The 12,347-nt window shown below is 43.3% G+C and overlaps 1 protein-coding gene across 2 annotated transcripts in view; it reads left to right on the forward strand.

The window, feature by feature from the left end:
* stox2a (storkhead box 2a) overlaps window positions 1-11,900 on the forward strand; it is a 32,154-nt gene extending 20,254 nt beyond the window's left edge. For both annotated transcript variants that reach the window (XM_088342104.1, XM_088342106.1), the window contains exons 3-4: window positions 2,833-5,341; window positions 11,124-11,900. In XM_088342104.1, the coding sequence (XP_088198230.1) occupies window positions 2,833-5,341; window positions 11,124-11,331 (2,717 nt within the window). In that variant the 3' untranslated portion in view covers window positions 11,332-11,900. The remainder of the gene's footprint in view (window positions 1-2,832; window positions 5,342-11,123) is intronic.
* The last annotated feature ends 447 nt before the right edge of the window (window positions 11,901-12,347 follow it).

The following is a 12,347-nucleotide window of genomic DNA, read 5'->3' on the forward strand; positions in this document are numbered from 1 at the left end:
GTGGGAAAAATATATATCCACTATTGTCCGCTGCGTCCACAAACACGTCTCACCTTTACTCCACTTCCCATCAGCCCCTGTTGTTTTCGCCCCTTCTTTTTGATTCGCCCGTGGAAAACATATCAGAATAAGTCTCTAAAATAAATACATTACAAAAATATACAGTTGCAAATACATATTATACATGGTTACACATATTTACAAAGAAAGACGGTACACCGAGAGAGTTTTCAAAGCTTTAATAATAATATTATAACTTTCATCCCAAACCGTGCCTGTGAAGGGTAGCAAAATGCTACTAGCAACACGCTCGCAACACAGTAAACTGGTCTGTTAAAAAAAACATACCGTACATGTAGAAATCACAGTAAACCGTCCTCATCTTCTTCCTTATAACTGACGTCATCAAAGTCGTCTTCCTTCAGTATGGGAAAGAGACTTTGTCATATAGACGTCATTCCACGCTCCCTTATTCAAAAACACGCTAGCAACACGCTCGCAAAGTAAAGTTTACGTGCAGTAGCTCTGTTTCCTTCTTTATCGGACTGCTCGATTGCGTTTAGCTTGAAAGCTGGGTCATGTGCCTTTCTTTTTGCAATTTGCATGATGAGGATATGTCTACGCTAATTTAATTTGTGCACAAGCTAAGAAGTTGCAGTCTTCCTTGGCGCATATATTCCACCGGTCTAAATCTTACCTTTTGTACTCGAGCGCCGCTGGCGGCTGTTAGAAAAATTACATAAATTGGCCGCACGGAATAAGCCGCAGGGTTGAACTATATATAGTTATATATAGTCCGGAATTTACGGTAACATAATCACTGTCTTTACATCCATGTTACACTCCAAGTAGTATGTCTTAATACGTTTTTTTAATTTATCAAGTAGGGCTCTTTTTCAAGGAAAATTCTACTCTGGTTTACGGATTCAATTTTAGCCACACTCCTAATGATAACGTACTAATAACAACTATAATACAGTAACAACATAATCACAACATAACAGTTGTAGCCTTTAACTAATCAGTTAAAAATAAATTGCTCTTAACTTCGAAAAGGTAGGTGATCTGTGGTCCAAACTATGCTTCCCGCTTAAAGCCCTCATTTTTCTTTTGTTACTGATCATGGTGAAGTTATATCACACCCCCACTCAGCGCCCACATACACAGTAGAATTCCACACACTGTTGTGCCACCATACTAATGTATATTTTCTCCTCAAATATTTTCCTAAATGCAAAATATAAAGAAGAAATTAGCTCACGGATCCATTGACCACGTGAGTTGGAGAGGCACCATTTCCTTATGTGTGTCTTGAGAAGTAGAGCCTCTCCAGGCTTTTAAAATGGGTTGAGGTTGTTGTTTTTCAGTGTAAATAAAAGAGTCATCACACTGTTCAGAGATGAGCTGGGTTTTGGCATTGACGGGCAGCAGCTTGAGTGTGGATGACAATACTGATACTAGACCCTAAATACTATAGGAAAACTCTGGTTCAGAAACTTAGAGTAGGAGTGTTTTCTTCGAATTCACACAGTACAGTACACATTGTAGAACATGTGTGTCATTTGAAAAATGAACCTTGTTGCAATGACGCTAAGTCTATAGTTTTGTCTTTTGTCCAGTAAAGGAGCTTGTGTTGCGTGAAAAATATGTATCTTGCCTTTAGATAGATAGATAGATAGATAGATAGATACTTTATTCATCCCCTAAGGGAAATTCACATTTCCAGCAGCATCCCTTCGCTGAGAACAATACAATAATAAAGCCAAAAGAATACAATATACAAATACCCAGTGTGACGTGCAAATGCCCACTTTAGCATGTTATATAGAGTAACTAAATAGTGCTACACAGAATACATAATGCAGTAAGATTCGGTAATATCCAATGTAGGTGGTGTGGTTTAATGTGGGCCTTTACTCTGCCGGGTGGAGTTAAAGAGCCTCATGGCATGAGGAAGAAAAGATCTCTTCAGTCTGTCCGTAGTACAAGACAGTGACAGCAGTCTGTCACTGAAACTGCTCTTCTGTCCGGAGATAATGCTGTGAAGCGGATGCGATGGATTGTCCATGATTGACCTCAGCTTTTTCAGTGCCTGTCTCTCAGCTACTGTTGTTAGGCTGTCCAGCTCTTTGCCCACAACAGAGCTCGCTTTCCTAGCCAGTTTATTGAGACGAGAGGCATCCTTCTTCTTGACGCTGCTGTTTATACAGAACAATAGTTATTTATATCTTAGATTTTCTTTTTGCCAATAAATGTTATTTCATTATTTTTCATAACCCTATTGCAGGGATAGGTAACCTTACTCGCGACCCTGATATGGCTCTTTTCATGAGTCTATGTGGCTAGGAGACTATATTTAGCTGTTGCAAAGTTAAAACCCACAGAAAAACTTAAGACCCAAAAACACCAGCAAAGCACCCATAGCAATTTGATTGGGTGAGCAGTAAGAGTGGGCGGTTCTCACATAGCACGCTCCCCTCTCATTCACATGCGCCCACTGGGTAATACATTCGTAACCTTTTCGTTTGCAGTTTTTGATATTTTTACAATAGAACTATGCTTGCACTTGTTTTGAAAACATTATTTAACAAACAACAGTCAAAAAGAGCCTCAGCGATCTTAAGTAACTGCCGCAGGGAGTTTAAAGTGGTATATTTATTCATATGGTACACAGACTGTGGCATTATTTCATAAACGTTATCATATTAAATTATAATAAAAGCTATTATTCCCGTGAGTATAATCCATTTTGGATATGAAATGTATGGATGATCATGCAATAACGACTGCTTTTAGAGCTTTTTTTTACTTATTGTGTGTTTTTATTTGAAGGTGTGCCAACACCGAGCTCGGAGGTCCTGCGACACACCCTGAACATGTTAGTGCGAGAAAGAAAGATCTACCCGACTCCTGAGGGCTACTTCATTGTCACACCCCAGACCTACTTTATAACACCGTCTCTCATCCGGAGTAACAACAAGTGGTACCACCTGGACGACCGGCTGCAGGAGCGACAAGCGCACCCCCAACCGCAACCTCAGCAGTGTACTTCGCCCAAGTTGGGTAACGTCACGCCATCCACGCCAGGTTGCCTTTCGGAGAGGACCTCTCGCAAAAATCACACTGACACTTACAATAGCCGACGCGAGGAACCCCCTAGGCTTCAGAATAAGACACCAAAGGAGCAGCAGAAAGCCGACCCCCAATTGAGTAAGCCCCCCAAGGAAAACGGAGGAGAAATTGCGACTAAGGAGCACCGTGGAGAACCGCCGTCGTACCCTTACCCTCCTCCTTTAACACCCCCCCCTGCCCAACAAACACCCCAAGATCCGCCAGAGAAAAGCAAAAGCGTCACGCCGTTTCCTTACAAAACGGACACCCTGACCAAAAAGAAAGAGGGCGAGAAACAATCCAAGCGGTTTGGTCTCCGGCTCTTCCGCCTGAGCTTCAAGAAGGACAAGATGAGGCAGCTGGCCACTTTCTCAGCGCAGTTTCCGCCGGAGGAGTGGCCTTTGCGTGACGAAGACGTGCCCACAACGGCCATTCCCCGCGATATCGAGATGGAGATCATTCGCCGTATCAACCCCGACCTGACCGTGGAGAATGTGGCCCGGCACACAGCTGTGATGAAGCGGCTGGAGGAAGAGCGCACGCAGAAACACAAAGCGGGGTCGTCTGCGCAGCACAGCGCTCGCAGTCGGCGGGGCCGGGGTCACCGGCGTGCCCCGCATGGTAAGTCTCGTTCGCACAGCAAGCCGCGGACCTCCCGGGGGGAGCCTTCGGAGGGTTCGAACTGGGATCTTCTCTTCATGGAAAGGGATTACCGTTTCTTCAGCCACTCGTTGGTTCGCTCCCCTCGAGAGGCCATGTACACCATGGAGAGGCGGCGGAGTGGTGGCGCCACGTACCTCGTCCACAGCAACCCTAACATCACAGAATCATACTGCCCCGTCACGCCTGAGTGGGATGTGTCCGGGGAGCTCGCCAAGAGAAGGACGGAGATGCCCTTTCCTGAGCCCTCTCGAGGCACGTGTCAGTCCAGGGTGCAGAGGAGTCACAGTCACAATCAGGACCGAAAGACGCGTCACGATCGGTCAGACCAAGCAAAGGAGCGCTCTCGGTCCATGGACAACTCCCTTAAAGGGCCGTTGCTTGGCCCGCCTGAAGATTTCGAGGCCGGGCCGGACGAGCGCAGCCACTACTACACGGACGACGGCACCCTGCGCGCCACCCAAAAGTCGGGCCACTACTCAAGGATTATGTTCTCTGCTGCTAAGTTCCACTCGGATTTCAATGTGCCTGATTTAGGGAAAGGGAGTGTGGACGAGTTAAGAGTCCGCAGTACGATGGAGAGGAACAAGAGCAGAGACAGCCTGCCGACGTACAACGAGCTCATGGGACTTTCACCGAAGCCCTCGGCGGACGAGTACTTCCAGTGCAATACGTCAAATGAAACAATCCTAACTGCCCCCTCGCCTCAGGCAAAATCAGAATATGACACGTTAACCTCATCGGGAGGACGCCAAAAGGGCTCTCCGGCAGACCGCCAAACTCCTCACCTCACCTCTCCGCACAAGGTGGAGTACAAAGAGGACAAGTCGGTGGTAAAGGGACAAAACGGCGGCTGCGGCTCGGCACGGCTGACACCGAGCCAGACGCCGGAGCCGGCGCAGAGTGCCCGCCTGACTCCGCACCAACACAATGTGGACCCCGGAGGGGGCGGTGGTGGGAGCATGTCCATTAAGAGGAAGGAGATCTTCAGCAAGGACACATTGTTTAAACCCCCACACAACGCCTTGTCCGCGGGCTACTCGGACAGCAGCTACACCAAGTCTGGCACATTGCGGAAAGCCTCGCATGCCAAATCAACAGAGGCCCTTGACAATCCTGAGCCCCAGCAGCCTTCCAATTCAGCCGCTTCCTCGGCCTCGCCTGCGCTGTTACAGGGCTGCCTCGAGCCAACCATCCCATCCGCCTCCTTTGACTACTACAACGTCTCAGACGACGAGGATGACGAGGAGGCAGAGGAGGACTCGCACAAAGAGTTGGCTAAGGCAGAGGATGGCAAGGACGGTCGAGAACTGGGTGGTAACGGTGGAAGTGGCGGCCCCGGTGGAGGTGGCGTTGTGGGTGGTGGTGGCGGCGGCGGGGAGGGAACTATAAAGTGGCTACTGCAGCGAGAGAAGGAGCATGACCTGCAGCGCAAACTGGAGACCAACCTCACCTTACTCAGCCCCAAGGAGACGGAGAACAGCAGCAGCCAGAAGTCAGCTCATTCAGCACGCTTAGACAGCATGGATAGTAGCAGCGTCACGGTGGACAGCGGATTCAACTCTCCAAGGTATGATCTAACATTGAAAGTTTAGTTGCTTGACTGGTAAGGTGGTTGGTTGGTGCTTGCTTGCTTGGTTAGTCTGTATGGAGGACTAGTTCTTCCATATATAGAAAAACATGTATAAATAAATGAATAACTACAAGTACACTACACTACAGTTTTAAAGTTTGTGGTTGCTGAGAAATTTCCTTATTTATGAGGAAAAACGTTTTTGTCAATGGAGAAAACATGAAACTAACCAGAAATACAGCCCATACATTGTCAACGTGGTAAATGACTATTTCTTAACGAACAGCTTGATTAAAAAGTATCAGTGTCAACATCTAAAGTTACACAAAAAAATAAACGACATAATAGATGACTACATGCATTTATGTTTAACCAATTATGTTATTATCTCATATATTAAGGTACATATTACGCGATTTATTTAGGTCTTCATTTATTTACATGGCATATATTTTTATGTATTCATTTATTTATACAATTCTACATTTAGCAAGAATGGTCCTCTGTAAGTGTTTGTTGCTTGGGTGGCAGGCTGCCTGGTTCCTGGTTTAGTTGATTTATAGTTAGCGGGAAAAAAATATCATGAACTCTAAAATGCAGATGGTTTAAATAACCCAAGTATGGGTCGAAATGAACCAACGCAATACTTGTGTTTATTTGACCCAACGTTCTGTGTTGATTAGTAGTAACAACCCCCACAAAAATGGAATCATGATTTTTTTTTGTACTAGAAATTTCTGCCAAAACACGTATGTCAACAAAATTTATTTTAATTTATTTTATACTGAAAGGTTTTGGTCATATTATTTAGAACAGTTAAGTCATTGGTACGGTCTGTGTGCCAGATCCGTCCAGTTGGATGATTTCATTCGGCCTGCAGTAAATAACTGAGAATTTAAAAAAAAGTGAGAAGATTATCCGTGGTTAAGATTTGTAACGTTGTTTACAAATGTAGTCTGAATGATAAGCATGGTACTAAAAACAAAAGTTAATATTTGGATTTGACATCTTCTTTTACTGATCTGGTCCACCTAAAAACATAAAGGCTTTCGATCCGGCCCCCAAGCCAAACTAGTTTGACATGCCTGGTTTATAACAACCTAAAAGTTAGTTTTTTTTTGCTGTATTTGGTTTAAAACGACACAGAAAAATGGGTCACATCAATCAAGTATTGTGCTGGTCCATTCTTGAACCAAAATTGGGTTATTTGAACGGTAGCCAATGGTGTGGCAAAGAACCCATCCCCTTGGTTAAAGCCTGTTCCCTATAAAATGTCCGTCCATGCACGCCTTCCAAAGCTTAACTTACAAAGTAGATTCTAAGAAGAAATACAAAGATGAGCCTCCTCACAACGCACGGCACTGCACGGCGTGAGGGCGGCATTTTTTCTTTGGCTACAAGAAAAAGCCAAGTGGCTCATTTCCGCCTACACTCCTTGGAGAATTACGTCACATGAAACTAGTGTTAATTTCTAAAGCCTGGTTGTATTTAATGACGAGTGTGTGAAGGACTAATATGTGAAGGGCTGGTTGAAGCTGATATTGATATTCAGTAAGAGAGAAAATATTACTGTTTAAATGAGAACTGAAATTACAATAGACATCTTTAATAACGTGTTTCATAGCAGGAGTTAGTAGGGTTACAAAATTTGGCCAGTTAGGGGAAAAAAAAGATTCACTGATTGATTCGATTTATTTTTGTATCGACCAATAGTCTCAAATCTGATACCTCGGCTGTACATGAAGAAAAAGGTAATGAAGACCTATTTAGGGTTGGACAACGAATTGATAAAATCGGTTCAAATCAATTACTAAAAGCATTGGCAAGGAATTTCATCATCAATTTGTTTTGTCGCGCAATTTATGCTCTACTCAAATCCATGCAAATAAGAGTGCATTGGATAATATTGTGATGTTGAGAGGAGACCCTTGTAGTATCACTTTAATCCAGCAGAGGGCAACTTGAGACCACATTGTCTTATGTAACATCCTTTTGGTCCGATGACGAGCTTGTAGTAGCATTTTAGTCCGGCAGAGGGCGCATGGAGACTGTATTTTGATTTATGAATGATTGGCTTTTTTGTTTTTTTGTCATTACATGAGTATAACAAAATTGGAAGGTTTCTCCTCTGAATGCAAGTAGAACTAATTAAAATGGTAAACGTGCAAAAGGGAAAAAACTGCACAAGGTCCTCTGATCCGATAAAGTACTCGCAACTACCTTTGAAGTATCATACATATTTGCAGGTGTATAGCAGACCTTTCTATGTATTTTTGTTTATTGTTAGGCTATTTGAGCAACACTTCAATGTTTTGTTGTTTTATATTATAGAATATTCTGTTGCCTTGTGCATTATTTTTATATCTGTCCAAAATTTCAATATTTGAATAAAGGAATTAAAAATGTGTTTTTTAGAATCTAAAAAAATAATAATCGTCTGATTCACCGATTATTTTAATAATCGTTAGTTGCATTCCTTGTCCTATCCAATTTTTGTCATTTGCATTCATGAATAAATATATATGCAGACACCTACATGTACTTCTTATATTTAAATTTATTTTTGTCATTGATAGATTATTTCTATCAAATTTGTTTTGAAACACAATGTATTCAAAAATATTTGATTTGGTCCCTGATTTCAAGCACTAAATTTCATAATATTAATTGAGAACCTCCAATTCAAATAGAAGTAGCCCAATTGTTTTTTATTTGCTTGAAATTTTATAAATGATGTATAAAATGATTTTTAAAGAAAATAGCAAGTCCAGAAAATGTAGCTTTGAGCACGGTACACATAACTGTCACGACCAGAACGGAATCAGGACCCTATTGCGTAACGTTTATCACAAGTTTTATTGAAAGAAAGAGGAAGGGCTGCGCCCATGATCCGGTGTTCGCTGGACGTGGGAAGCAAGTCGCTCTCGGATTGTGATGTACATCTTCCGTAGCGAGCGATGGCGGTCTCAGGGACGGAAAAAACGTCGATTGCTGGGACAGGGAGAGCAAAAACGTGGTCTGGGTTGGAAACGAGTCGTAAGCTAGGACGGGAGAGTAAACGTAGCTGGGATCAAAAATGGTTCGTAAGCCGGGACGGTGGAGCAGATGTGGTCGGGATCACAACAGGTCGTAGCTGGAGACAAACGGGAGCAAGAACGAGACAGGGCCAAAAAAGGCTTGCCTTGTATCAACAGAGATTCGCAGACGGACTGACAACAGGGGAGTGACAGGACTTGTCACGAGGTGGACCGGACCAAAACGGAGGCAGGAGGCAGGAAGGGAGAACTCAATTGCGTAGACAATCATAACTTTTATTTAACAAAATAAAAGTCGTCCAAAAACTCCGGGACAAAACAGAACACAAACATTCTTACACTCAGAATGGTCAAGTACAGGTTTCTTCCGACTCAAACTAAACAGGACAGGGCATAACAGAACAGAAAAGGTGTAATGAGCCAACCCCCGCAATACCCACAACCCAACCTTAAATAACAGCCACGCAATTAGCTGATCTGCTTCAGCTGGTGCCCAGGGGGCGGGGCAGACCGGTCGCCACGGCGACCATGACAGGACTGGGTTTAAAAAGGGACAGGGAGCCAATCAGAGCCCGCAGCGGTTGGCGCCAAATGATCGGGCACAGGTGATTCACATCGGTAATCATATCAATAACAAAGTACATATTAATACTTTATAATAAAAAAAAAAATCCGGCACAAAAGAACACTGGGGACTGGTGTTACCACAATATTTTTACCCAGTAGTACTTTATTTATCATGGTATATATTATCGTTATATTGTTACAAAATGTATCTGGCGGACCGGATAAAAGAATTGACAGGTCGCGAGTGGCCTGCGCCCCAGAGTTTTCCCACCCCTGTATTATAGCAAATATTTATTGTTGCTCAATAATTTTGTTTTGAAATAGGCTTAGATCTGAAAAGTTCCAGTGTCATCAGCATATTTGAAAAAGCTGAATGATTTACATTGAATATATTAAAAATTGGTTAAAGAGGCGAAGTTCACCCATTTTGAACAATTTTAGGCAGACAGTCACTTTGTCACTTGCTTTTCACGAAAGTTGCATAAAGCTTCTTAAATCATATTAATTCCAATTTAATTCTCAAAGCCAGACTATTCAGGAAAATGCATTATTAAATGGGAATTATTTGTAATTACAAGTGCTAGTAAATCCAGTAGGTTCCAATAACCTTCTACAGACAATGTTTGTTGTTATTTATTGATCAGGGTTCCCGCGGATCTTTGAAAAGTCTTAAAAGGCATTAAATTCATTATTTCTAAAATAAGGCTTTAATTGGCATTCAAATGCCTTAATTCCAATTTTTTAAATTCTTCAAAATGTGAAGACATTAATAAAATGTATTATTGTTTGAACTATTCTCATGCATCATGCTAAAAAATGTTTCATGGATGTAGCGGACGTTATATTGAATTAGTAGTTATTTGCCAGTTTTGTCAGGACCAGAACGGATACAGGACCCACTTGCGTGACGTTTACCACAAGTTTTATTGAAAGAGAGAGGAAGGGCTGCGCCCACGATCCGGTGTTCGCTGCACGCAGGAAGCAAGTCGCTCTTGTACTCGGATGGTGCTCTGAACGCAAAAGTGGGTCTTCCGTAGCGAGCGATTGCGGTGTCAGGGACGGAAAAAAACGGGTCAGTAGCCGGGACTGGGAGAGTAAGGCGTGGTCGGGGTCGGAAGCGAGTCGTAAGCCAGAACGGGAGAGTAGACGTAGTCGGAGACAAAAAGAGGTCGTAAGCTGGTACAGGAGAGCATACGTGGTCAGGATCGGAACAGGTCGAAGTAGGAGACGGACTGGAGAAAAAAACGAGACAGGCGGGAGTCAGGGTCGAAAAAGACTTGTCTAGTGTTCACTGAGGTTTGCAGATGGACTGACTAAAGAAGAGTGACAGGACTGGGTTTGAATAGCAGGGAAGCTGATCTGTCAACGTGCCGCAGTTGGCGCCACACAGGCGCGGCCAATTGGGCGCCATGGCAACCGTGACACCCTGATTTATACATTAAGACTTAGCAAAATAATGACATTCATACGACACCTTTAGAAAAGCATTTATCCATCCATCGCTTATCATCAGTAGGATCGCGGGGGTGCTGGAGCCCATCCCAGCTATCTTCGGGCAGTGGGCAGGGGGACACCAGTTGCCAGCCGGTCGCGGGGCACCCAGAGACAGACAACTCACTCACTCATTCTAACTTAGGGACAATTTGAACCGGCCAAGTAACCTGACATACATGTTTTTGGAATGTGGGAGGAAACCGCAGTGCCCGGAGGAAATCCACACAGACACGGGGAGAATGTGCAAACTCCACACGTGGAGACTTGAACCCTGAACCTCCGCACTGTGGGGCTACGTGATAACAACCCAGCCGGCGTGCTGCCCCTAGAAAACCATTTATTTTGTCAGTTTTTCTGTCATTTGTAAAGTTGATCAATTACTAAAAGTCCAAGTGCTGCTCATGGATCCAATTTTATTTGGCAAATGCATAGCTTTTATCTATTTATTATGTGTCATGACAATAAAGAAACAAGTTTATTTTTCCTGAATTTACAAATCCGCAATACATTTATTATTTCAATAAAGTGTATGAGCTACCCATTCCCCTGTATTAAAAACTAAAGGAAGTAGAGTTGAGAACGTCTAAAAATAAAATAAAAGGCTTAAAAAATAGCATAATAAACATTGAACTGTAATGATCTACTGTTGGCTTAGTGACTAGTGTCTTCTTCTTCTTATTCAGGACGCGCGAGAGCCTTGCATCCAACACCTCCAGTATCGTGGAGAGCAATAGGCGGCAGAACCCGGCGCTGAGTCCCGGGCACCACGTTGGCCCGGGTGGCGCGGGTCTCCCCTTCAGCTTCCGCGCCATCCCCGAGCCCCCAACTCCGCCGCAGCCCGACAAACTCCAGAAGCCTGCCAACTGCCTGGCCTCCATCACCAGCGTGTAGAGGCCGCCTCAACCAAGCCAGGGGAGAGCTTTGCCGATTTTATCCTTTTTTGGGGGTTTTCTTTCTTTTTTTCCTTCTGGTGTCTCTCATTCACTTGGGACTACAGAGATTCTTACTGGGACTGTTACAAAAACAATACAAAAACAGGCATGACTTCTAGAGACTGTTCCAACAGCTTCAACAAGAACCTGACTGCAAAAAAATAAAATGATAATAATAATATTAATAATAATAATAAGGAAAGGCCAGAAGACCTAACAGAAGACTTTTTGGTGACTTATATGGAGATTTACCGGTATTGGAAAGTAGTAGAGTATAGGATTCAAGTAACATTTGGAAGCTTTTTCTATCGCCTCATGTCCAAATCAGTGTTCTTCTTCCCGAACAAAAGGCTCAATGGATCAGCACAACGTGGACACCACCACACCAAGAAGAAAATGCGGGAAAGGGAAAGATTATAAATCAGCTCCGGTTTGTGTGGCGCAATGCAAACTATGTAATGTATACTCCATACTTTTGATATCCTAATTATTATAATGGTGGTATTAAAGATGCTATGTGACCAAAAAGCAGGTTTGAATAGAATGGTCTTTACGCCCGATATTTCACGTTTGTTGGCGGGAGGATTATTTTCCAAGTAAAAACAGATCTTTACTATACCAAATCAAGTCTCACCCTATTGGCTGAAGATTTTGCTCATTTTAAGGATATATTTTTCTTGTTGTTTTCTGGTAAACTACAAAAATATATCTCTAAAATAAGTACCATCGTCTTGTAATGAAAATGAAATGATCTGCATTTATATAGCGTTTTTCAAGTCAATGACTTCCCAAAGCGCTTTACAATGTGCTCCACATTTCCCAATAGCGGCCTTGCAGCCATGTAAGGCGCTAACCAGCTTATTGGGGGCATTAGGGGTTCAGTGTCTTACCCAAGGACACTTTGACATGTAACACGGACGAGCCAGGATTCAAACTGAGATCCCTTGATCCCAAGACGGGCGCTCTACCTCCTGA

Source organism: Urocampus carinirostris, chromosome 8, assembly GCF_059441175.1.
Source record: "Urocampus carinirostris isolate Australia breed hairy pipefish chromosome 8, RoL_Ucar_1.0, whole genome shotgun sequence".
NCBI lineage: Eukaryota > Metazoa > Chordata > Actinopteri > Syngnathiformes > Syngnathidae > Urocampus > Urocampus carinirostris.